This window comes from Podarcis bocagei (genome assembly GCF_964188305.1).
Source record: "Podarcis bocagei genome assembly, chromosome: 8".
Lineage (NCBI taxonomy): Eukaryota > Metazoa > Chordata > Lepidosauria > Squamata > Lacertidae > Podarcis > Podarcis bocagei.
The window spans coordinates 84,330,848-84,357,787 of record NC_138133.1 but is presented as its reverse complement, the minus strand read 5'-3'; the positions used below and the strand labels follow the sequence as shown (position 1 = coordinate 84,357,787).

General features: G+C 46.5%; 1 protein-coding gene across 7 annotated transcripts; it reads left to right on the top strand.

The window, feature by feature from the left end:
• Positions 1 to 25,714, top strand: LOC308592856 (solute carrier family 2, facilitated glucose transporter member 5-like). 7 transcript variants are annotated; one of them, XM_081204821.1, is made up of 13 exons: positions 1 to 107; positions 891 to 970; positions 8,706 to 8,801; positions 11,994 to 12,145; positions 12,841 to 12,965; positions 14,397 to 14,549; positions 14,644 to 14,769; positions 15,822 to 16,009; positions 16,758 to 16,868; positions 18,880 to 18,981; positions 23,773 to 23,848; positions 23,970 to 24,097; positions 25,480 to 25,714. In XM_081204821.1, the coding sequence occupies exons 2-13, from the start codon at positions 926 to 928 to the stop codon at positions 25,651 to 25,653; spliced, it is 1,476 nt and encodes a 491-aa protein (XP_081060947.1). In that variant the 5' UTR covers positions 1 to 107; positions 891 to 925; the 3' UTR covers positions 25,654 to 25,714. The 7 variants fall into 7 exon arrangements, with proteins under 7 accessions (XP_081060947.1, XP_081060950.1, XP_081060946.1 ...); XM_081204824.1 differs by having other exon boundaries at positions 91 to 170; positions 12,916 to 12,965; XM_081204820.1 differs by having other exon boundaries at positions 91 to 170.
• The last annotated feature ends 1,226 nt before the right edge of the window (positions 25,715 to 26,940 follow it).

The window sequence follows — 26,940 nt, the reverse complement described above, 5'->3', positions numbered from 1 at the left end:
TCCTCTGATTGGCTCTCACCACACTGCCATAGTTCTGAATGCTTTGTTCCAATATAAAGGAGGACTTGGCTCAGTTCCTCTCTCCTCACAATTAAGAGAAAGCTACTGTAAGTTTGTGAACTCTTGCCTACTCATCAAACACTAATCTGCTTAATACTCCTCACAGCCAGGTGGGGAGGCTGCCTATAGACAGATTCCATCTGTAGCCAGTTCTGTGGTTATTTATACAATTAATGGCACTGGGCTCAATAGCTCCTGTACTAGATCCTTCAGGAATTTCAGCAAATATTAAAAAGGTCAGTGCAAGAGGACTAACATGGTTCCCTGCCATGATTATCTCACTGCCAATGATTTGGTGATGGCCAGTTGTGCTCTGATAATCTATGAAGTCATGAAATACAAATTTAATAAATGAATAATATTAATAATAATTTATTATGGCAGATCCTTCCCTGTATCCCCAAGGAGAATTCAAAAAGTCAGGCAGCAATGCTCAATTTACTCGGATCTGCATGGCTGTACTCCTGTGAGCCTTCAACTACTATGCAACAATAAGCTTTATCAAAAGATCTTCAGCCAAAGGAAATGCAACTTTTAGCTTTGAATTAGAAGTGCAAACAATATTGCAAAGTAGTGTTAAAATTTAAGCAGCTAGTGTGAAGAAGAAGAAACCCCATCAAAGATCAAGTAAAAACCAAGCATTGACTTGATTATTTTCCATAGTCCAACTTCCTCTAAGCTAATGTCACAAGCTTTACCAGCACATTCACCAGGCAGAGCAAGGAAGGTCCATCAGTTATCCTAATGCATCCAACATATGTCATAATTACTCCTGCTGTATCAATCTAGTGCTTGGAGCAAATCGGAAACACTATCTTGTTCCCCAACAGGTGAGCCTTATTTTCTGACTGCTACAGAAGAAAACATGATTAAAAATAAGAAGCTCGTCAATGCAGCATTAAGGAGACGGGTGAGCTTGGAGGACTTTGTCCAAACAATGAGGTTTATGGGGAATCTAAGTTGATGCATAAATCTTTTCCAGACTTCCAAAAGGTACCCCTAGTACTTTGGGTTTGATGCAGAATTTGTCGTTCTAAGGGTGCAAACCTATGGACAATAACTTGATGTTAGCTGAATGGGCTTAAGAGCCATACAAAGTCTCCCCATTCTGGTCCTGCCCTCACCATGCCCCCAGAATGCATTCATTCATTCATTCATTCATTCAATCTGTCAGGGAACTGCCATCGGAGGAACAGGTGGTGGAAGGGCTCACGGAGGCTGGGAGACACTCAGCAGCTGAAGCAGGAACCAGTAGGGGGAGAGGTGGGTCTCTGGTGGAAGGGCTCACGGAGGCTGGGAGAGACTCAGCAGCTGAAGCAGGAACCAGCAGGGGGAGAGGTGGATCTCTGAGGGAAAGCGAGCAGGAGGGAGGGCTCAGGGACACGTCCAGCGAGAACAGTGGGGAGGTATCTGAAGCTCCCATAGGGAGACCCACTCCTCGCCGGAAACTGTCACGCCGCGAGTCCAGAAGACGTGTTTCCGTTAAGGAGCTTTTATGCTGGAAACAATTCCGAAAGCAACCACTGTCGGAATCTGCAAGTGACTAGAGCAGCCATGTCTGAGGGGCTCTGTCACAGACAGAGGTTTGTGGGCTTGAACAAACTCTGAGGGACTACGATTTTACGCACAAGCAGCTCATCATCCCATCACAGCATTCCGACAGTCTTTGTAAGTTGTTTGTGCAGGAGAAGGCATCATGAGCGACCCAGCCGGAACCGGAGAAGCAGGAGTTGGAGCAGGGCCAAGCCTGGAGGAAAGGTACAGGGCGTTGGAGATCCAGCTAGCGCTGCAGACGGCGAGGCTTGAGGAGAGAAGGGCTCAGGATGCAGACAAAAGGGGAAAAGCCACCCAGTTCCCCAGAAAGGTACCAGGATTGGTACAGAAGTTTGGGGGGGCACCCCAAGGACTACCATGCCTTTAGGACAGAGATGCAATATGCCCTCAATGTGCAGTTTGATGAATTCCCTGACGAGGAATCGCGAGTGGCTTTCGTGATTGGGCATCTTGAAAAGGGGGCGAGAGACTGGGTGAGACCCCTGATGGCAACGAATAATGACGTCCTAAAGGACACAATGAGGTTCTTTCGTGCCATGGATCTGATGTTTTCCAGCGATATTGAGCAGGGAGTGGTGTGCAGGCAGCTAATGGCTTGCAAACAGGGGAGCCGATCTGTCCGTGAGTACTGGACTGAGTTCACCATGCTGGTTCACAGATTGGGGTGGGACTTATCGGCGGAACCCATTCAAATGCTATTTGAAGAAGGTCTGGCTTCGGCTGTGAAAGACGAACTTTCCCGGGGTCCCAGGGCGGATTCTATGGATCAGCTGACCAAATCTGCGCTGACCATAGGAGCGCGCCAGGAGGCGAGAGCTTTGGAGAGGCGGGAAGGGAAGGGGGAACGTTGGAAGGAGTTCCGCATTCCAGACATTCCAGAGACAACTTTCCCGCCGGCAGAGCCGATGGAAATCGGAACAGCACGCGCGCGCGCAGTTTCAAAGCCCAGTGAGGGGGGAAAGAAGGAGGGAAAAGGCGCCCGGAAATGCTATCTCTGCCAACAGCCAGGTCACTTTGCCAGAGTCTGCCCCCAGAGGAAGGAATGGCAAGGGATGGTGGGAGCTGTTGAGGGAAGAGAGGAGGAAAAACCGGAGCAAGTAAAAGCCAACGCCTGGTTGCCACCGTCGGGGCACAGCAGCCAGGCCAAAGAGCAGTGAAAGTGCCCACGCCAGAACCTCCTAAACCTGCCCTAGTGATAGAAGTGTCGCTAGAGCTGCAAAACGGACACCCCCTAAAGATAAAGGCGCTGTTGGACTCAGGCAGCTCCTGCAATTTCATGAGCAAAGAGTTTGCAGCTGAACACCAGATACAGACGATCCCTTTAAGCAACCCCCTGCAGGTGACCACGATCGATGGCAGGGAGTTGTTGGGAGGAGAAGTCAGCTTGCAGACCGTCCCAATGATAATGAAGGTGGCAAGGCACACCGAACTGATAGCGTTTAATGTGGCCACCTTGGGAGGAGCTCCTATTATTTTGGGGATGAGCTGGCTAGCGTTACATGATCCGCTGGTGGGCTGGCATCAGAGAGTGGTTTCCTTTGGTTCAGCACATTGCTTGGAACACTGCAAAGGGGGAAAGGGTTCAGCAGGGGCCCAAGCCACCCTAGCAGGGACGGAAGTAATGGAGAAAGTGAAGGTACCACGACAATACGCAGATCTCAGCGACGTGTTCAGCGAGAGGGAAGCTGACCAACTACCCCCGCATAGACCCTTTGACTGTCAAATCAATTTACTCCCTGGGGCACAGCTTCCTGTAGGCAAGTTGTACGCCATGTCAGACAGAGAAATGCAGGAGCTAAGAGAGTTCATTGACAAGAACCTGAAGAGAGGTTTCATCAGAGAGTCCAGAGCGGTGGGAGGTAGCCCAGTGTTTTTTGTGGATAAAAAACACACGGACAAGCCGAGACTGGTGTGTGACTTCAGGGGGTTAAACGCAGTGTCAGAACCATTGGCCTTCCCTATGCCCAGGATTGACGACATTTTGACCAGGGTGCGGAAGGGAAAGATTTTTACAAAGCTGGACCTAAGGGGGGCGTACAACCTGATACGTATAAGGAAAGGGGATGAATGGAAAACCACCATGTTCACCCCTTTGGGGGCATTTGAATATTTAGTTATGCCATTTGGCCTACAAGCAGGCTCGGCGTGCTTCCAATCGTTTATGAACCACGTACTGGGGCCTTTGCTTTACAAGAATTGTGTGGCCTTCCTAGATGACGTGTTGGTGTATTCTGAGAATGAGGAGCAGCATGTGAGAGACGTCAGAGAAGTGTTGAGCAGGCTGCAAGCCAACCGGCTGTGGGTGAAACTGGAGAAGTGTCAGTTTCATACCAAGGAGGTGGAGTTCCTGGGGTACCGCCTGTCAGACAAGGGATTGGCCATGGATCCCAGCAAGGTCCAGGCAGTGCTGGAATGGAAAACACCCAAAACAAAGAAGGATGTGCAGAGGTTCCTAGGGTTTGGGAACTTTTATCGTAAGTTCATCCGAAACTTTGCCCACCTGACGGCGCCCATTACGGACTGTCTCAGCAGTAAGAAGAAATTCGTTTGGACTGAGGAGGCGGAGCGAGCTTTTGAGGAACTGAAAAGAACAACTTCTGCATGTGGATTTACAAAAAAAGATGAGAGTCGAAACAGATGCATCAGACAGAGCCATAGGGGCGGTGCTTCTTCTGCAGCCAGGGAAGGAGGAGTCAGAGTGGAGACCGTGTGCCTTTTTTTCGCGAAAACTGAACAAATCCGAGAGGAACTACACGGTGTATGACCGAGAACTTCTTGCTATTCATGAGGCTTTCCGGAGATGGAGGCACCTGCTAATTGGCGCACAACATAAGGTGCAAGTGTGCACTGACCACAAGAACCTAGAGTATTGGAGAACGGCACGAGTGCTCAACCAACGGCAGTTGAGATTTGCCCAGGAGTTCTCCAAATTTAACTTTGAGATTTGTTACGTGCCAGGCCCAGAGAACGTTAGGGCGGACGCTCTCTCACGCAAACCTGAATATTTGGAGGGGGAGGGAGCACCCGAAGAAAGACATGTCATTCCAGAGGACCGCTGGGTGTGTGGGGCAGCATTGGTGGGGCAAAGAGAACTGGTAGAGGGAACGGAGAATGATGAATACGCCCAGGACAAACTCAGGGGTCTCAGGAGGGAGGGAGATAAACCCGGAGGTTTTGAGGAGAGAAACGGGGCGTTGTATTACAAGGGAGCGTTATATATACCTGAAGGTGATTTGAGGGAGAAGGTACTCAAGCAGCTGCACGATAGCCCCACAGCAGGGCATTTGGGGCAACACAAAACCATGTGGCTGGTTACCAGGGAATTTTGGTGGCCCAAGGTCAGGGAAGATGTGCGGGAGCATGTGAGAGGGTGTGACCAATGCCAGCGAGCCAAAGGGGAGAGGCGGGCACCGGCAGGGTTATTAGAACCGCTACCCACACCTGAAAGACCATGGGAAGCAGTGGCAATAGATTTCATGACTGATCTGCCAAAGTCCAGAGAGAAAACAGCCATCATGGTTGTGGTAGACCTGTTAACCAAAATGGCCCACTTTATAGCCTGCTCACATGCTGTCACGGCAGAAGAAACAGCTAAATTGTTTGTAGAAAATGTGTTTAGGTTGCATGGCGCCCCCTTGAGGGTGGTTTCAGACTGAGGGAAACAATTTACTTCCAGGTTCTGGAGGAAGCTCATGAGCTTACTGCATGTAGAGGTCAATTTTTCGACTGCCCGGCATCCGGAAACCAATGGGCAGGCGGAAAGAGCCAATGGCATCCTCCAGCAATATTTGAGGTGTTATGTCAATGACAGAGAGAATGATTGGGTGGAGAAGCTGGCATTGGCGGAATTTACCTACAACAATGCAGAGAACGTGTCCACGGGGATGAGCCCCTTTTTGGCTAATTACGGGTGCCATCCCAGGGCTTTCCCAGGGGGGGGGGAGGGGAGAGATGGAGCGTTCCAGCTGCCGAACAGTTCGTAGAAGAAATGGAAGCGATCCATCGCCAGCTCCAACTTAACTTAGACAGGGCCAAGGAGGAATATAAGAGGCAGGCAGACAAAAACAGAAGAGTAGGTGAAACCATTAGGGTGGGGGACCAGGTGTGGCTGTCAACCCAAGGGTTACCCTTCAAAGGGGGTTGTAAGAAGTTAAGACCCAAAAGATTGGGCCCATTTGAAGTCACGCAACAGGTCAACCCAGTGGCTTTCAGACTCCGGTTACCGAACCACATGAAGCTGCACCCAGTTTTCCACAGGTCGTTGCTGTCACCGTATAAGGGGGACAGAGAAGGGAGGGTCACTCGGGGACCAGCAATGGAGGAAAGGGAACAAAGCTACCATGTAGCGGAGATCCTCGATTCCAGGTGGAAGGGAGATCAAGTAGAGTATTTGGTAATGTGGGAAGGGGAACCGGAGTCGGAAAACACCTGGGTCATGGCAGAGGATGTCAATGACGAGGTTTTAATAGAAACTTTTCATCAGAGGTTCCCACGTAAACCTCAGCCTGTAGCGAGGTTCCGGAGGGAATACTTTGCCACCACCGACGAAGAAGAGGAGTTGGAGGGGTTCACAGATTCCGAGGAGGAGGAGGATTCAGCGAGCCGGAACGGCGACCGATGGAGGGAAATGTTCAAGACGTCTGAAGATGAAGAGGATTCTTTTCGGGGTTTTACCTCCTCACCACCCAGAGGAGAGGGAACGGGAGGGGGTGAAGGGGGCCCTGGAGGGGAGGTGGATGTCAGGGAACTGCCATCGGAGGAACAGGTGGTGGAAGGGCTCACGGAGGCTGGGAGAGACTCAGCAGCTGAAGCAGGAACCAGCAGGGGGAGAGGTGGGTCTCTGGTGGAAGGGCTCACGGAGGCTGGGAGAGACTCAGCAGCTGAAGCAGGAACCAGCAGGGGGAGAGGTGGATCTCTGAGGGAAAGCGAGCAGGAGGGAGGGCTCAGGGACACGTCCAGCGAGAACAGTGGGGAGGTATCTGAAGCTCCCATAGGGAGACCCACTCCTCGCCAGAAACTGTCACGCCGTGAGTCCAGAAGACGTGTTTCCGTTAAGGAGCTTTTATGCTGGAAACAATTCCGAAAGCAACCACTGTCGGAATCTGCAAGTGACTAGAGCAGCCATGTCTGAGGGCCTCTGTCACAGACAGAGGTTTGTGGGCTTGAACAAACTCTGAGGGACTACGATTTTACGCACAAGCAGCTCATCATCCCATCACACAATCACTCATTCATTCAATTTAAACCAACCTCAACTCATCCAGCTTCGGTTCAGAATTTGTCGTTCTTAGAGTACTGTAGTACCAATGAACAGCTTTCATTGTGCTTTCTCTATGCATGGATCCAAGGCAATTTATATATTAAATCTCTATGATTATTTAATATGTTGATATAGTATAACAAAGAACTGATAAGACAGTATATTAAGGTATAATAGCATTATACCTATGTATTACTATTAATAGTAATCAATTCATATCATCATTTTATTCATGCAATGTAATGCAATGTGTTATTTAACATGTTTCCATGTTAACCTCCATTATGTAAATTATAATTTACAAAATCAAAATCCTGAGCTAAGCAATTTCGTAGGAATGTCATAACCAAGAAACAACATGAGCAGCAGAATAGATGTACAGCTAACAGCTGTGGCAGGGTGTGTGTGTGGGGGGGGGGGATTTACTGCATGCTGAGCAAACATCAGAGTGGGTCCTGGGATAGCTGGGGAGAGAATTTGATCAGCAAAGTGCCAACAAAGAGTAGCCTTTTCCCTTAATAAACATCTGCCTCATTCCAGTCTTTCACCTGTGCCTATCTTACCCCCAAGCAGGGGGTTGGACTGGATGATGATCACGTTCAGCTCCATTTCTATGGATGGTTTTGGTTGGCAGCAGAGTTGTATTGGCAGCTTCTGTTGTATCGGCTCTGTTGTACAAAGTCACCCAGCTCCAAGGTAGTGGTGAAGCTTGAACTAACCACAAGGTAGGATGCCATACCAGATCCATATTGCACAGACCACACATCTGCTCAGGGTGTGAACCCGAACAGTTTCAATTTCCCAGTATTTTGGAGCTTGAGTGAACATGGGAAGCCCTTTAAAAATGTTTTTTGCTAACTGAATATAAATTGATTCCAGGTACCAATTTTTGCAGATCGAGAAACAGAGAAGACAAATTGAGAAATTTGAAAATTTGAACAAGTGGGTAGGGTAAGATGGGGTGGAGACAAAGAACATGTGGCTTCTCATTTCCAACTAAATGTGGTCCCTTTTGGAATCTGGATGTCCTATTTCCAGTATTTACAGTGTATTTAGGAATATTTCCAGGAACATCCATGCTTCCTGGGGACGTGATGGGAGTTGCAATGGACCTTGATGGTCCAAGTGGGGAGAAACATGATAAATAGACTAGTAATATGCCAATTATGACTTGGGTGCTTCCAGAAAGATACCAGAAACAATGTGCTCTCAGTGTTAGGATGCAGAGGAACAGTGTGGTAGACACTAGCCCTATTCATGTGTTGTTAAATAGGTGTAGGGCAATCCCAGGTGCATCAGGGAGTAGCTCTCTGCCTCTTCCCCCAGTGCTACATCTATCCCTATGCTCCTGCTGTCCACACATGGGATCCACACAATGAGAGAACCCAATGGTGCAGAAAGTACACCCACAAGCTTATAGAACTTCTATATAATGGGTAGGCAAACTAAGGCCCAGGGGCCGGATCTGGCCCAATCGCCTTCTAAATCCGGACCGTGGATGGTCTGGGAATCAGCGTGTTGTTACACAAGTAGAATGTGTCCTTTTATTTAAAATGCATCTCTGGGTTATTTGTGGGGCCTGCCTGGTGTTTTTACATGAGTAGAATGTGTGATTTCATTTAAAATGCATCTCTGGGTTATTTGTGGGGCATAGGAATTGGTTCATCCCCACCACCCAAAAAAATATAGTCCAGCCTCCCACAAGGTCTGAGGGACAGTGGACCGGCCCCCTGCTCAAAATGTTTGCTGACCCCTGTTCTGTGTAAGAAGCTGTCCACCTGTATTTTGACCTGTACATTCTCCTCACAGTATATGCTGCTCCTTTCTGTAGGACTTGTCAAAGATGCTTATTTGGGTTTCATTGGCTTCCTGCCTCCTATCACAGCATGACGGTTTCAGTATGGGGGTACTCTTCTCTTCATCTATGGTAAGATGGCATGCAGTGGAGATGGCTTTTTAATACAGGGGTTACAGTAGGGCTGGGGGCTTTTTTGCGCTGTTGAGGGCCACATTTTGTCCAGGGTAATTTGATGGTAGGGGTGAAAGGATCTTCCAGTTTCAGTTTCAACAGTTTCTCATTTTCCCAATCTTAGATTTAGTCTCCCACCTTTCTGCAGCGAGATGCTGATTTTTTGTGTGAAAAGAAAACTCTTTAATATTTTTTCTAATAATCTTTTTCATTTTTTGTCTTACGTTTTGACTACTGTATAGATTTGTGCAAGCAATTTCTCCTTAATATAATCCATTTTTTGACTGTTACATTTAATAGTGGATTCATTTTATGCACACTTTTACTCTGTTTTTGTTGTTGTTTAGTTGTCATAGTCGTTCGACTCTCCATGACCCCATGAACCAGAGTATGCCTTGGAAACTCTCACTTTCTTCTCAAAGCTTCTCCTTTTTTATGTCCATGGGGTTTTCTTGTCAAAATACTGGAGTGGATTGCCAGTTCCTTCTCCAGGTGGATCACATTTAGTCTAAACCAGGGGTCTGCAACCTTTAAGACAAAAAGAACCACTTGGACCCGTTTCCGAAGAAAAAACAACAACTGGGAGCTGCAAAACCATTGCGACATTTAAAACAAATATATCTCCGGAGCCATGATCTGACAGCGGGCGGGAAGGTGACGTCGAGACGGTGCGTGACTAACGCACGCACCGCCCCATGCGACGTCACAGCCAGTACAGCGCCCGCCACAGTGGGGAGTGTTGGGGCGCACAATGCGCCTCCTCCCCTCGCTAGTATCCGGAGCCGCAGCAAAGATGTAAAAGAGCCACATGCGGCTCCGGAGCCGCAGGTTGCAGACCCCTGGTCTAAACTCTCGGCTATGACCTGTCCGTCTTGGGTGGCCCTGCACAGCATAGCTCATAGCTTCTCTGAGTTATTCAAGCCCCTTCACCATGACAAGCCAGTGATTCATGAAGGGGTTTACTCTGTTACTTGACCGTAAATTTGTTTTTGCAGAGAGAGGGTGGGGATTCCTCTTTTCTAAAGCTTCATGGGTATATATGAGCTCAACAAGATGGGAACTTCATGCCACCATAACCTCTTTCTCTCTGGCCCTTGGGAAGTCACTAGGTGAATCCTCTCATCAGTCCTGCCTCACATTTCCTTTTGCCAGGCTGGAACTGTTGCAATACCTCCTTGCTTGCTAGAATGGATAATCACACTGAGAGCCAATGTGGTGTAGTGGTTAAGAGTGGTAGTCTCGTAATCTGGGGAACCGGGTTCACGTCTCCGCTCTTCTACATGCAGCTGCTGGGTGACCTTGGGCCAGTCACACTTCTTTGAAGTCTCTCAGCCCCACTCACCTCACAGAGTGTTTGTTGTGGGGGAGGAAGGGAAAGGAGAATGTTAGCCGCTTTGAGACTCCTGAAGGGGAGTGAAAGGCAGGATATCAAATCCAAACTACTACTACTACTACCACTACTCTTCTTCTTCTTCTTCTTCTTCTTCTTCTTCTTCTTCTTCTTCTTCTTCTTCTTCTCTTAGAGCAATCAAATAAAACTTTAACGCAAAGCATGATAAAATCTGACTGCCAGAATGCGGCCCCTGAAAGGCTGCTTATTGCAGGATGCATCTTATGGGATGATAAAGGTCCCCACCCCTGCTCTAGAAGACCTCAATCTCTGACTAGGGTGGGGGTTTCATCTGGCCCCTGCTGCACATGCATGCGAATCTTCACGTACATGGATGCACAGTGAAAATGCACGGCTTCCATTCCATTTCACCCCATATCCCTTCCAACTGCTCCACTGTAATTCAAACCACCACCACTGGATTCACCTGTGTTGTAGGTGACCTATAATTTGTAAGCTACGTCGATTTTTAGTCTGAGCCTTAAAAAAAAAAATATTCTGTATAAAAAATTGAGGGACCATTATGGTCAAGTTATGAATGCATCCCGCATCAGGAGCAGGCTGTTTCTGAATAAATGAACAAACAAGGGCTGCAGAGCATAATAATAATAATAATAATAATAATAATAATAATAATAATAATAATAATAATAATAATAATAATTTATTATTTATACCCCACCCATCTGGCTGAGTTTCCCCAGCCACTCTGGGCAGCTCCCAATCAAATGTTAAAAACAGTACAGCATTAAATATTAAAAACTTCCCTGAACAAGGCTGCCTTCAGATGTCTTTTAAAGATAGGATAGCTGCTTATTTCCGTCACATCTGAAGGGAGGGTGTTCCACAGGGTGGGCGCCACTACTGAGAAGGCCCTCTGGTTCCCTGTAACCTCACTTCTCGCAATGAGGGAACCGCCAGAAGGCCCTCGGCCCTGTATCTCAGTGTCTGGGCTGTACGGTGGGGGTGGAGATTCTCCTTCAGGTATACAGGACCAAGGCCATTTAGGGCTTTAAAGGTCAACACCAACACTTTGACTTGTGCTCGGAAGCGCACTGGGAGCCAATGCAGATCTCTCAGGTCCGGTGTTATGTGGTCCCGGAGGCCACTCCCAGTTACCAGTCTAGCTGCTGCATTCTGGATTAATTGCAGTTTCCGGGTCACCTTCAAAGGTAGCCCCACGTAGAATGCATTGCGGGAGATAGCTAGAGCACAAACCACTCTGGCGAGACAGTCCGCGGGCAGGTAGGGTCTTAGCGTGCGTACCAGGTGGAGCTGGTAGACAGCCACCATGGACACAGAATTAACCTGCACCTCCATGGACAGCTGTGAGTCCAAAATGACTCCCAGGATACACACCTGGTCCTTTAGGGGCACAGTTACCCCATTCAGGAGCAAGGAATCCCGCACACCCGCCCGCCCCATTATCATTATTATTATTATTATTATTAGTAGTAGTAGTAGTAGTAGTGGTATACTTCCCTTCATTTGTAGATCTCAGGGCATACCTGTAAACATACAAGATAAAACCAGCTCCCCTTAGAGCTTGTCCTTCGGGATTCTTCCATCTCCCATTCTGTGGACAGAACTAAGTCAGCATAGATGTTGCTGAGACAAGAGTGTGAACGTGCTGGGAATGTGGGCTTGGCTGACTGGCCGTGCTCTTGAGGGTTTCCTACAGCTCTGGTGCTCTTAGCTTTTCCTGTCACATAATCTGTTAGAGGGGTCCTAATCCTGAACGTTATGTGTTTCTCTCACAGGACATTCGGGAGTTTTTTAACTTAACAGGATATACTGAGGTGCAGGTCGAAATTTCTGAGATAGGCCTGGTCGCAACTGAAATGACGTTCATGTTCTTTGGAAACATTGCTGGGGCCCTTGTTGTTGGCTGGTTGGTGGAGAGATATGGCAGGTATAAAAATAAACACGTGACAGGTAAACTACACTAGTCCTGCTTTCCTGCTTTGCAGGGGGTTGGACTAGATGACTTTGGGGTCCCTTCAAACTCTGCAATTCTATGATTCTATGATTGTCATGGTGGTGGTGGGGCTGCTGACCTACATGCCCCCCCCCCCGTAACATCAAATAAATGATACAATGTCATCAGTATTGCTGGTTTCATTCCCCGTGCCCAGGACATTCAACCACATGTAAAGGGAAACTCAGGAGGGAAATTAAGTGATGTCAGATCACCTTCCCCTATTACTAGCCATTTCAGAGAGGGATGTGACAGGGAAAGAAAGAGTATGATTTAATGAGGTGCCTCAAATCCTATTTGATGACCATTAGTCAGGTAATGAAACTTTGTTTTTTAAGAAGGTGGGAAGACACCCTCCAGTTATATATAAACTTTGAGCAATGTCTCCTGAAATCTGTAGGTGGGGGCGGGGAGGGTTCCTGGGCAATTTTACCAGGCTTGGCAGTGGGAACTTCAGTGCCTTGGGTACTTTTTGTCTGTTTTCAAAACTAGCAAAACCAAAAGAAATTATTGCCCAAACATTATTGACTGTATTACAATTCCATAGTTTTTCTCAATTGTCTGGTCTTTTGATTGTACCTTACATTCCCTGGTATCGCACCCCCAATCTCCTTTTACTGTCTTTACAGGAAAGGTGCGTTAGTGATAACTAACTTTTTATGCATTACCTCTTCTGTGGTATTGCTTTTTTCGCGCAAGTTTAGATTCTATGGAGGCATCCTCTTCACCTTCTTCTATAGTGGAATATGTTCAGGTGAGTCAGCGTCCTGGATTCAACATCTTGCTTTTTTAAAAAAAGAAAAGAAAAAGAAGGCCCGTTGCAAGGTGGTTATTTCTACCCCGTCTATCTGGGTGGGTTTCCCCAGACACTCTGGGCGGCTTCCAACAGAAGGTTAAAAATACATTAAAACATCAGTCATTAAAAACTTCCCTAAAAAGGGCTGCCTTCAGATGTCTTCTAGATGTCATATAGTTGTTTATTAAGGAGTGATAAGATGAACTCAGACAACCATCTAGTTTAAAAATGGCCACAACTTTATTGGCTACAGATGTAGGTGGAACTTTGGCTCAGGCATTGGGCATACTGTATGTCTGTTCCAGCCTCCTGCAGGAAGGTTGAACCCATTTCAGGGTTTTGGCAACCAGTCCAATGAGACAGGACTCCATCCATGATCTTCAGTCTTTGGTCTTCTTCTTCCTTTGGCCCTTCTGCCAACTGCGCTGAGCGTGTTCAGTGGAGCTGGCTTAAATGCATCATCATATTTATGGTGTCAAATGCTCTGGCTTTGGCAAGGAGCATGGGAAAGAAATTTTCAAAGTTGAGAGGCAGCAGCTGAGAACACCTTTCTGTGTTTATTCAGGACCCTGACTTTCTGTGCTCAATTTTGCTTACAAGTGGGCAAAATCTTCATATCTATGGTGTCAAATGCCATCTCACCTTGCAGTTTGACCCACTGGCCATGCATACAAGTTGTGAAGGACAGAATGGCATTTTGCAGAAGCCCACAGGGGACATCATGACATCACAGGAATCTACCTACCGTATTTTTCGCTCTATAAGATGCACTTTTTCTCTCCTAAAAAGTAAGGGGAAATGTGTGTGCGTCTTATGGAGCGAATGCAGTCTGCGCTGCTATCCCAGAAGCCAGAACAACGAGAGGGATCACTGTGCAGTGCTCCCTCTTGCTGTTCTAGCTTCTGGCTTAGCCCCTCAGTCCCTTCCCCCACCCCCCGGAAAAGCCCCCAAGAGCCGCACAGTGTATGTGTGTGGCTCTCGGGGGCTTTTCCCTGAGGAGGGAGAAGGGCAGCCCCTCAGTGATGGGCTGCCCTCCTCCCTCCTTGGGGAAAAGCTTGCAAGCGCCGCACACACACTTCACGCGGCTTGTGAAAGGAAGCGCCGAGCAGAGCCTGGGATGCCTACAGGCTCTGCTCAGTGCTCTCTTTAAAAAAAAATTTCCCCCCCTTGCATTCCCCCTCTAAAAAATAGGTGCGTCTTATGGTCAGGTGCATCTTATGCAGCAAAAATGTGACTCGCTGTGCCATGCAGACATGCCTATGCATTTCTGCACATCACACCATGTGCATATTGTGAAGTATCCCTTGAAATCATACACTTGTTTATACATTTCTGCACATTATGCCACACACTCATTGTGAATTGTGCTTTAATTTATCATCGAACCAGGAATAATCTTCGGTGTTGTCCCTCTGTATCTTCTTGAGATTTCCCCTAAAAGCCTGAGGGGAGGCATAACCATGATGCATCATCTGTTTTCTTCTCTCGGTTATCTGTTGTTTGAGATACTTGCTCTTCAGCAACTTCTTGGGGCCCCACGAGGTAATTCAAAAGAATTAATATTTTGGCTTACAGCATATAAAATGTTCCAGCACAGTTCTCCCCCGCATTATCACCACACTATCTCCTTGCTTAGGTCACCCAATTCTGGCAACCTTTCCTGTAATCATGCCAGTACTTCAAAGTTTTGTGCTGCCCTACCTTCCTGAAAGTCCTAGGTATCTTTTCATCCAGAGGAAGGATGTAGTGAGTGCAAGACAAGGTAAAATATTCTGAATTGTACAGTTTCTATTAATCTTCTTAATATAGAGTTATCAACAACCATTCTGTAACAAAGCAGATACACATGAGGTGGAACCCAATACTAGTCCTACTCAGAACAGATCCAATGAAGTAAATAAACATGACTAACCTAGGTACATTGATTTCAATAGGTTTACTCTGAATAGGAGTTAAACTACAACCCATTGCCATGAACCACATGGAGATGTTGTGGCAGGGCTGCTCACAGGGAGAGGAGGAATGGGATCTGCTCTCTGTGTCTGTTGCTGGGAAGCAGTCTGCTTGGAGACATTTGTACTCCACTGGTGTTGGACATCCTAGCGGAGGAGGGACAGATTGCTCCAGCAACCAGAGATACACAAAACTTGAGTTGGACAGTGAGCTGGCCATACAGATTCAGGCCCAGTGTCCAAGGACACACTGTCAGATGCACTGCAACAAACAGACTCAGCCTACTTGTTGAAGTGCCTTCTTGTTTGCCCATCACTTGGAACAAGAACTATTCAAATGACTGTGCCCACCCAGTTCTTCAAAATGAGAGCCAAGGGGCCCTGGCAGGCATTCAGACAATGTCTTAGCTTATGCCTAGCCATGTACTTTAATTTTTATTCAAGTTTTTTATATTACAAAACAGATAAAGAGGCAAACATATATCTATTGCCTCCAATTTCAATTCATAGTATTTTTCCCAGTTCTTTTACATATAGTGAGAGACACTTTTGTCATAGACATCTTGCATTTGGGGAAAAGGGAGGGGAGAGAGATGTGTTATTGTTCTTTTGTTCTATTGCTTATTTTTAGTTTAGTAGGTTTGTGTCAGCATCATGTGGGTAGGTCCTTTGTTTATGTATTTCATTTTATTGTTAACCTGAGAGATTGGGCGGTCCCGAGCTTGGTTGGCTGCATTCAGCTGACTGCAGTGTGGCTTGTTTGTTGAGGGAGGAGGGCTGGTTGTTGGGTTAGGTTAGCCATAGTGATTCCTATGCTGTTGGGGAATTTTCCTCCTTTGACGTCTAATCCTTTCTAATCCAGTACTGAAGAAGCTAAGAGAAAGGGATGATGTGGAGGATGAGATTCAAGAGCTGAAGCTGGAGGACATCACTGAGAAGCAAGAAAAGAATATGACTCCTCTAAAACTGCTGAGGACCCCAAGTCTACGACGAGAAGTGTTCCCCATAGTTGCCTTGATTGGTGGAGAACACCTCATTGCCCTCAATTCGGTAAGGAAAGCAAGATCCTAAGATGTTAGGAGGGTGAGCCTGGTAAAATGAGGGTCCATTTCAAACCAAGTTCAGAGGCACCAGTTATCACTTTTTGTCTCGAGGAATGCCCTAGATCTTCTCACCAAGGGAGCTGTTTTGTTCTCCGGATTCTATTCCAGGGGCTGGGACTATCCAACCCACCCTACTGTGAAATCTGTGGCCCAGCCAATGTTGTTGGACCCCAGTTCCCATCACCTCCAGCCAGCATGGCTAATGATTAGGAATCACTCACTCACTCACCCATTTTATAATAATACATAACATTCCTGGAAACATGGGTGTCAATAAAAAAATTGGGAGGGGGGCAAGTAAGTCCTGCCCCATATAAATGATAAATTGTGCTCAGTATTTCCCTGTATCTTTGTGAAGGCATTGACTGTCCCAAGATCACCCAGTGAGCTTCATGGGCAAGTGGGGATTTGAACCCTTGTCTCCCAGGTTCTAGTCTAACCACTCTAACCACTACACCACACTGGGTCGCAAGGAACCTGGAAGTAGTTTGTCTTCTAGACTAAGAGCAGCTGACATACAAGGTTCAGTCCAAAAAGAGAGAGAGAAAGAACATTGCAGAATCAGAACACTGAGTTCAACATCCTGTTTCTCACATTAGCCCAAAGTGGAGTCTTCAATTTCTAATAACCTTAGGTGACCACCAGTTGTTTCTTCCAGTCACTCAAGGCTTTCCATTGTGTTGGTCTGATTTCAGGCATACTATTACTCAAAAAGAATCTACCTGGCTATGGGAGTAGAAATAGATAGCATCCAGCTGACTGTTATAGGTGGAATTGCTTTTTATTGCTGTGCAACCGCATTTACGGTAAGCCTCCCCAGATTTTTATTCTCTTGCTTTCTAATTCTTGAAAATCAGTCTTCTTAAAAGGACTGGTCTTTGCTGCGACTGTTTACATCCCTTCCATGGCTATTTATGGTGCAACAGCTCCCTCCGCCCTCAATAAATCATGGGAATTGTAGGTCTATGAAGGTTCCCTCATTCTTCTTTGTAAGAGAACATAGATTTAAATGCGGTTCATGGAAACTGCAAATTGACTGAAGCAGGTTATTATTATTATTATTTAAAAGAAAAATCCCTTTTCAAATTTGTTTTAATATGTTTGATGTTTTTATTTTTTCTTCACTTGAGATAGAAAAGAAAACTCACATCCTTTTATCATAGAACTGCAGTTCCCAAGATCCTTTGAGAAAGCAGAAGGGAGCAATCCTATACAGAAGAAGCTGGTGTAGAGCAAGCCAGTGTACATTTACATGGTGTCAAGGTACATGACATCCAATTTTAGGGTTGCTGCTACTCTGCTTAACCATGGCAGAGGGGAAACTGCAATGCGCTCTACGTGGGGCTACCTTTGAAGGTGACCCAGAAACAAACAACTAATCCAGAATACAGCAGCTAGACTGGTTACTGAGAGTGGTCACTGGGACCATATAACACAGGTTCTAAAGAATCTTCATTGACTCCCATTGCATTTCTGAGCACAATTCAAAGTGTTGGCACTGACCTTTAAAGCCCTAAATGACCTCAGCCCAGTAAACCTGAAGGAGCGTCTCCTCCCCCATTGTTCAGTCCAGACATTGAGATCCTCTTCCAAGGTTCTTCCACTGGCTCCCTCACTGTGAGAAGTGAGGTTACAGGGAACGAGGCAGAGGGCCTTCTCAGTAGAGTCACCCTCTCTGTGGAACACCCTCCATTCAGATGTCAAGGAAACAAACAACTGACTTTTAGAAGACATTTGAAGGCTTCCCTGTATTGGGAAGTTTTCAATGCTTGATGTTTTAGTATGTTCTGATATGTGCTGTGAGCTGCCCAGAGTGGCTGGGGAAACTGGGTGGGGTATAAATAATAAAATGTTGTTGTTGTTGTTAAACAAGCCTTTAAAATAGCACTCTACACCACATTGCCAGGTCACGTGACTGGGCTGAATGTGCTTAAGTCATCACTCTCTGGTCCCATCCCTGCCACACACCCAGAATATCCCCTTTTTTGGAACTTACACTGCCCCCAGTTCTGCCAACTTATATCATTGGCTGAGCTGGGGTTGGATAACTGAGGCCAGGGGATCCAATGCTTCCTATTCTGAGCCTGGGATGCAGTTGTTACCTAAAGACTGCTAGCTAAGATATCTCTGTACACCTCTACCATGTGCCCCCTTGCTTTGCTCCCCCCCCCCAAATGAATCTCTTGCCCCAATGTTCAACTCTTTCCAAACTGGGGAGTTACTTCATAGAATCACAGCATTGGAAGGGATCCTGAGTCTAGCCCAACCTCCTGCCATGCAGAATTATGCAGTTGTCCCATATGGGGATCAAACCTGCAACCTTGCTGTTATCAGCACCATACTTTAAGCAACTGAACTATTTGACCTTATAATCATGGCTGGACTCTTCTACACCTTTTCCAATGCTGTGATATTGTTGTTGTGAAAATTTTGTCTAATGGCATTATTACTTCAGGAGTTTTCTCTTCAGTCTCCTCCCTGTTGATCCCTTACAGAGAATTCACTTTTTTTCACAGCTGCCATGTGCTACGGACAACATTTTCCTTGAGCTGCCCACCGTGTAGTGGGGAGATTTTAGTGGGGAGAATTGCCCCAGTATGCATCGTTTATGCTTTCTTATACTGACACTCTCAAAGAAATCCAAAAGTGTCATTAGCAGGGAGAGAAACCAAGCTAGGATTTCTTCAGCATGACTTGTTTGTATATATGCTTTTAATTTTATCTTTAATAGTGCTTTCTGCCAACTGTACAGGTAAAGGCATAAGCTAACTAGCTTGTAGCTAAGAAGATCTTTTTCTTTCTCTTTATACCCTTTAGGCCTATCTCACTGATTCCAAGGGGCACAGGTTGATGCTTCTCATTGGCTTTGGAATGAGTATCATTTCCTGTGTTCTGTTAACCCTGAGCCTGGAACTACAGGTTTGTGATTGGTGGCATTTGGAACTGAGAATGACTAAGGGTTCTGCTCTTTGCCTCTGTTCCTTCCTCTGTAACAGCTCCAAAGTACTGGGCAAGTAGGCAGTAGATGTGACAGAACATTTATTTTCTTGAAATATTTTCCATTTTCTGATTTTCCCTGTGAAAGTCAGGTGGGTGTTCCACTCCAAGGCAAGAGCTCTCAAAGAGATCTTCACTCTTTGGGCCAGCAGTTCTATGGAATAAGAGATGGTAATTGCTTAATATAAAACCTTCTACCACATGTGGTGGTTATGCAGCATAATTTAAAATTATTGGGAAATGATTTAAAAAAACCTTTTGTTAAAAACCCAGAAGCACTACTGCTGGGGTTAATAACAACAGAAGTTTCCAATAAAGAAAGAAAGATGTTTCTGTATGCCACAACGGCTGCCTGCATATTATTAGCACAAAAATTGAAAAATGATAAAGTGCCAATGAAAGTAGTCTGGCATATTAACAGTGGCGTAGCATGGGTTGTCAGCACCCGGTGCAAGGCAAGTAATTTGCGCCCCCTAACCCCTAACCTGCCGCCGCTGCCAGCTTCTTCTTGCTGCTGCCTGGTCTGGTCTGGTGTGGTTCTCTCCCGCGCTCAGCGCTGCGCTGGGCGGCCGCTGCACTGTCCCTCCCCCAGATAGTCCCTTGCTCTCTCTCCGCACCGCATGCCTGGCACCCCCCCTCCACAGTGGGCGGCGACCCGGCGGCTCGAAGCGGATTCGCACAGCCAGCACTGCAGTGAGAGACAGAGAGTGAGCCAGGTAGGGGCAGAGAGCTGAGAGTGTGAGCGCCCCCCCCCCCGATGTTGCACCCGGTGCGGCTGGCCCCCCCCCTGCATCCCCCACGCTACGCCACTGCATATTAAACTGTTAGAATATGTGGAGTTAGCAGGGATAACCACTGGAATAAGAAACCAAAACGATGAAAGATGTAAAGAAGACCAGATACTATTTACATAATATATGGGAAAGTATTATGAGCAAACATTTTACCTAGCAGGATGGAAAAAATTTCAACAGAGTAAGAAATAATTAAAGAATATAAAAGCGGTTGTGATAGACAGGGTGAACTAAAGAAACACGAGGAAAAGAAGGGTTAAAAGAACCATGGAAAGAGAAGATAGGAAGTCAATGAATGTTTTCTGATTTTTTTGTCGATTATTTAAAATCTTTGAAAGGAACTATATTTCTTTTTTGTATCATTTTTGCTTCTGCTTTATTGATGTGGAATGTTATCAGAAAAGCAAATAAATGAAATATTTTTTAAGAGGTGGCAGTTGCAAATATGGGATGTACCAAGAGTTCCTATACTCCAGATGTTGGATTCCAGTTTGCATCAGCCTCAACCAGCATGGTTAATGATTAGGGATGATGTGAATTATGATCCAGCAACATCTGGAGGATGCCACATTGATTGCCCCTGAGCTACATGAAGGACACCTGACATTAGGAGTTCATCCACATTTGAGTCTAATCTCACGTGGAATCCATGTTTCCTCTGTTTGAATCCATGTTTCCTACACACACATGTACATTTGCAGTTGGAATCGAAGAAAAAATCCACTCGTTCCCATTAGTACCAGCTGGCATTTCCTTTTGTCTTAGTCCTGTCTTCCAGGTTGCTTTTTTAAGAATGTGTTGATTTTTCACAAACTGGGCATACATGCAGGAATCAGCTAAGATGACAATGAGCATTTTCAAAGAAATTGCATCTGTCACAATAGCACAGAGAGCGCATATCCACACATCCCCAATTCATTGCAAACTTCTATGGCATACTTCATTTTACGTTCAATCCCCAAAAGATAGGCATTTTCAGTTCCAAAACAGGAAGATTATTATAATCAATGGTAAAAGGGTGGGGGGGGGAGAGAGATGAAGCAAGGAGATCTAGAGAATTCATCATTTTTGAGTTCCTGAATTGCACAAATCTGATTAAAATAAAAATAAAAATGGGAAACAAAACAGCAGAGATCATAAAAATAGGTGCCACTGCTACCCACACAGAATTGGTGTTATGGAGAGGTAGGGTGTGTGGAAATGGGAGTAGCCAAAAAGGATACTTCATCCCACTGGGAAAAAAGTGAGGTGATGTGTCTTTTGCCTTGAATGGAGTTGTATTTTTTTTTTTTTGGATTATTTTTATTTTTATTTGGATTATCGTTGAGACGGCTAGAGCGCCGGTGACGGAAAACTCATTCTGAATCAGACCGGACACAGGCTAGAGCTCAACGTCGAGCCTACCAAGTGGCAATGGCGACGGCGAAGAGGGCCTTCTTCGCCGCCTCCATTGCATCTGCAGAAAACAGCAGCAGGAGACTTTTTCAGGTGGTCCGCAATTTAACGGAACCACCTTTACCACCGGGGCCTTGTAAAGACCCCAAGATCTCCTGCAACGATTTTGCAAAGTTTTTTGCAGATAAAATTGCTCAGATTCAGAAGGAGGTAGACTCCACCGTGGGAGCAGGGCCAGGGCGGGAGAGTGCTAGAGTTCTGTCTGGTCCTGTTACATGGGATCAATTCCAATCTGTTACCTCCGAGGATGTGGACAGGCTGCTTGGACGAGTGAAACCAACCACTTGTCTCCTTGATCCTTGCCCATCCTGGCTTATAAAAGCTAGCCGGGAAGGACTGGGCAATGGGCTTCGTGGGGTGGTGAATGCTTCCCTCCGTGAGGGAGCCTTCCCAGACCCGCTGAAAGAGGCGGTCATTAAACCGCTTCTTAAAAAAACATCTTTATACCCGGCCAATTTGGCCAACTATCACCCAGTCTCAAATCTGCCATTCTTGGGCAAGGTGATTGAGCGGGTGGTTGCTGAACAACTCCAAGCACGCCTGGAGGAAACGGACCATTTGGATCCCTTCCAATCGGGATTCAGGCCTCACCATGGGACTGAAACTGCCTTGGTCACGCTGGTTGATGATCTCCGGCGGGCTAGGGACAAAGGTGAAAGCTGTTTCCTAGTTCTGCTGGATCTCTCAGCGGCCTTTGACACCATCAACCATAACATCCTTCTGGACCGTCTTGAGGGGCTGGGAGCTGGGGGCACTGTCATACAGTGGTTCCGCTCCTTCCTCCTGGGCTGTGTCCAGAAAGTGGTGGTGGGGGATGAGTGTTCAGACCCCTGGGCTCTCACTTGTGGGGTGCCTCAGGGTTCTGTCCTCTCCCCCATGCTTTTTAATATCTATATGAAGCCGCTGGGAGAGATCATCAGGGGGGTTGGACTGGGTGTTCATCAGTATGCAGATGACACCCAGCTCTACCTCTCCTTTAAATCAGAACCAGTGAAGGCGTTGAAGGTCCTGTGTGAGTGCCTGGAGGTGGTTGGAGGATGGATGGCGGCTAACAGATTGAGGTTGAATCCTGACAAGACAGAAGTACTGTTTTTGGGGGACAGGGAGCAGGTTGGTGTGGGGGATTCCCTGGTCTTGAATGGGGTAACTGTGCCCCTGAAGGACCAGGTGGGCAGCCTGGGAGTCATTTTGGACTCACAGCTGTCCATGGAGGCGCAGGTTAACTCTGTGTCCAGGGCAGCTGTCTACCAGCTCCACCTGGTATGCAGGCTAAGACCTTACCTGCCCGCGAACTGTCTCGCCAGAGTGGTGCATGCTCTAGTTATCTCACGCTTGGACTACTGCAATGCGCTCTACGTGGGGCTACCTTTGAAGGTGACCCGGAAACTGCAATTAATCCAGAATGCGGCAGCTAGACTGGTGACTGGGAGTGGCCGCCGGGACCACATAACACCGGTTCTGAGAGATGTGCATTGGCTACCAGTACGTTTCCGAGCACGATTCAAAGTGTTGGTGCTGACCTTTAAAGCCCTAAACGGCCTCGGTCCTGTATACCTGAAGGAGCGTCTCCACCCCCATCGTTCAGCCCGGACACTGAGATCCAGCGCCGAGGGCCTTCTGGCGGTTCCCTCATTGCGAGAAGTGAGGCTACAGGGAACCAGACAGAGGGCCTTCTCTGTAGTGGCGCCTGCCCTGTGGAACGCCCTCCCATCAGATGTCAAAGAGCTAAATAATTACCTGACATTCAGAAGACATCTTAAGGCAGCCCTGTTCAGGGAAGTTTTTAATATGTAATGCTGTACTGTTTTTAACACTGATTGGGAGCCGCCCAGAGTGGCTGGGGAAACTCAGCCAGATGGGCGGGGTATAAATAATATTATATTATTATTATTATTATTATTATTATTATTATTATTATTATTATTATTATCCTTGGATTTGTGAAATCTGAATTTACAGGGAGGAACATGCAGAATAGGAGCTGTTTGAGAGGGACTACATGTTCAGACATGGGTGGTGCTGTAGTCTAAACCACTAAGCCTAGGGCTTGCTGATCGGAAGGTCGGCGTTTCGAATCCCCGCAACAGAGTGAGCTCCTGTTGTTCGGTCCCAGCTCTTGCCAACCTAGCAGTTCAAAAGCACGTCAAAGTGCAAGTAGATAAATAGGTACCACTCTGGTGGGAAGGTAAACAGCGTTTCTGTGTGCTGCTCTGGTTTCTCCAGAAGCGACTTAGTCATGCTGGCCACATGACTCGGAAAAACTGTCTGCGGACAAACATCAGCTCCCTCAGCCAGTGAAGCGAGATGAGCGGCGCAACCCCAGAGTCCTTCACGACTGGACTTAACTGTCAGGGGTCCTTTACCTTTTACATGTGGAAAATGTTGCCTAAATATGGACACATGAAATCCAGGTATAAATGACCCCCAGTATGTAATGGAAATACTACCCTACTTTCTTCAACAGGACACCTTCCCAGAAATGGTGTATTTCAGCTCAGTTGTTGACCTCTTGTTCATCTTTGGAGAAGGCTTAGGAACAGGTAAGTGCTCAGATGATGTTCTGTGCTCTTTAGATGATGCAAAAGATATGAATACAATAGATACTCCCCCCAAAAGGTGAAAAGATGGTATTTAATTTCTGAATCATTTCTCTCTACTTAGGTCCTGTTCCAACTGTAATTGTGATGGAGTTGTTTCTTCAGTCATCTCGGTCATCAGCCCTTGTGATCGCAGGAATAGTGCATTGGTTAACGAGCTATTTTGCAGACATGACAACCATTTATGCGGAGGTGAGTGATTTTGAATGTCAGTTTGATAAAGAGTGCATCTTTTCAGTCACTAAACTAAGCTCAACCCCTTCCCACACCCTTATTGTCCCCCTCCAAACCCACAAGTCTTTAGAGTGATTTTGATTTATCTGCCATTATTCCTTCCCCTTCCCCAACCCAGTCAGTGTGTTTTGTTAAAGCTGAATGTTAGATTGTTTCAGAAATATGCAGCATACGTTTGTCAGCTGGGTTCGGTGTATTGATGGGGAAACTTTGCCCTTCTAGATGTTGATGGGTTTTAAATTCTAACATCTCTGCATAATCACCATTCTTGCTAGGGCTTATGGGAGTTGGAACCCTACAACTTCTAGGTGGCCACGGCTTCTACATTTAGTAGGTAGACTTGGGGTTCAAATGCCCAGTTGGTCATGAAGCCCATGAGCAACCCATGTCTTTGGGCAAATCACTCTTGCTCTCAGGTGATAACCCACATCTCACTGACAGAGCACATGGTTTGCATGCAGAAGGTCCCAGAATGAACGTCAGACACCTCCACGGAAGTCCTCAAAATATCTCTGTCTGAGAAGCTGTAGAGCTGCCTCCAGGCAGCATAGACAATAGCAAGTTAGATGGACAAGTAGTCTGTCTCTGTAGAAGGCAGTGTTATGTGTTCATAACTGTGATTGGTTTTCTCTCGCCACAAGGAAGAGAGACACCAGTCATTATTCCTTACAACAGAGGTATGGTGGCAGCAACAGCTGTAGCATGCACAGCTTGGAGACTGGATCTGGGCCCCGCCACACACCATGCCACCTCTACACTGACCTCTTGGCAAAAAGGAGGTGCTGCTGGTTTCCTGATGTAGATCTTTATTTCACCACAACCCTGTTCCTGATACAGATCTTGCCCCTTCTTCCCCAGTGGGATGTGTATGTTGTTCTGTGGTTCGCCTCAGGTGCCAAAATGTCATGGGCCAGCCCTGGTCATAAGGATAGAGGTCATTCAATAATTAGGGAGCAGCACAACAGTAGGGAGGACTCTGCATAGTCTCCTCCCCCACCCACAAGACCAATAGTACCTTCCAAGGCAAGAAAGACTGAGCTAGGTTTTTGGGTGGACTGGCAAGGTTCTGGGACAAGTGGTAGCAGCAGGAAGGTCCCAACCCTCAATGTGCAAGACAGCATGAAGCAAAACTGAGGCAGGCCAATATGGGGCAGAAATGACAGGAGCTTCACAATCTACCCCTCATCCTGAACTGCCATCTGGCGCAAATATGGCAGCAAGGGTAAGAGGATGACTGGTCTTGATCTCTTTGTGGGAGAAAGTCAAGGAGAATATTTGAACAACAGGTGAATAAAAAGATTCTGATTCTTTCCTCCCCTCTCCTTTTCTTTCATCTCTAGGCATATATTGGACCCTTCATTTTCCTTCTTTTCTGGCCTATCTCTGTAGCCACAATTTTTTATATCTTCCGGTATGTCCCAGAAACGAAAAACAGGACCTTTGTGGGTATCAGGAGACGCACAGCATTGAAAAAGGCCGTGAAGATCCACATCCAGAAGCAGGCGGAAAAGTAGAAACTCAGGAAGCACCCCTTTCGGCAGATTGTTTGTTTGTCTATTAAATAGATTTTTAAGACAAATGGAAGGATTCCAAAAGAGTAGTTACTGTTATCCTTCAACTCTTTATGCCCAGTTGACTAAATTTCAATAGTAGCAACTTCCCTTCTGGGCTGAAGACAAGACCTTCTTTTCTCATCCCACTCCACCCCAGTTTCCTGGCTTTTCTGTGAAAGTGGGAATATTTCAAGAAAACAACAGACATACGCCTCATCGGTTGCTACCCTTCTAGACCTCTGCAGTTGTTTGTGAATATTGCGTGGCTGATATTTGGGCTGGGCTGAACTAGATGCACCTCTGGAATTGGCTGCAGCTCAGTTTTATTTATTTGTTACTGATATGCAGCAATGGCAGCTTAGGAAACAGAGGCCTGTTAAGTCTGAGTCGATTCCTGTAAGGAGAGATGAAGAAATGCGTAACTCATGCTGGGGATAACTTCTCAGGAATGTCCCTCCTGAAATTATTGGACTAATACATATCTGCTGAACTCAGCATAGTCAAAATTCATGGGAGATGGGAGTTGGGGGTCCAACAGTATCTGAAGGACCAGTTCCCTCATGTCAGGTTTAACTCAGGCTTAACTCCCTATTTATGAAACCTCAGTACTAAGCCGGCACTGCCTGCCTTTTGACCTAACTGGATTACTGCTCATGTCCTAAGTAGTCTGAAGAAAATTCACAGTCTGAATGTAAACCACTTACAAGGACTATCAATCATCTTATGAGTGTGGAGAACCAGCCCTTTGACTTCTGTCTGCAAGTGGTTTGCATTCAATCCACTTACACAGAGACTTCTGAAAGGATTGTTCTCGCCATCAATCAGCTGATGGGACCAGAAGCCATCTCCTGAGAGCCAGTGTGGTGTAGTGGTTAGAGTGGTGGACTACGACCTGGGAGACTGCAGGGTTCAAATCCCCACTCAGCCAGGAAGCTCATTGGGTGACACTGGGCCAGTCACCATCTCTCAACCTAACCTACCTCAAAGGGTTGGTTGTTGTAAGGATGACATGGTGAAGAACAGAACCATGTTACCACCTTTAGCTCCTTGGAAGAAAAGGGTTATATATAAATGTAATAAACACAAATATAATGCTCAAAGTAGCAATTCATTCAGGAATACCAGGAAGGAAGGAAGGAAGGAAGGAAGGAAGGAAGGAAGGAAGGAAGGAAGGAAGGAAGGAAGGAAGCCCTCTCCTTTCAAAGCAAGCTGTTGGTGCCAATTTTCTGGTTGGTATTGGCAGCCCCA

Bases quoted from the DNA above. Each gene is read 5' to 3' on its own strand.
- LOC308592856 (XM_081204821.1), top strand. From the start codon at position 926: ATGATTAAAAATAAGAAGCTCGTCAATGCAGCATTAAGGAGACGG. The intron at 14,770-15,821 runs GTAAAATATTCT...TTTCTAATCCAG, and splicing joins TGTAGTGAGTGCAAGACAAG to TACTGAAGAAGCTAAGAGAA. The intron at 23,849-23,969 runs GTAAGTGCTCAG...CTCTCTACTTAG, and splicing joins TGGAGAAGGCTTAGGAACAG to GTCCTGTTCCAACTGTAATT.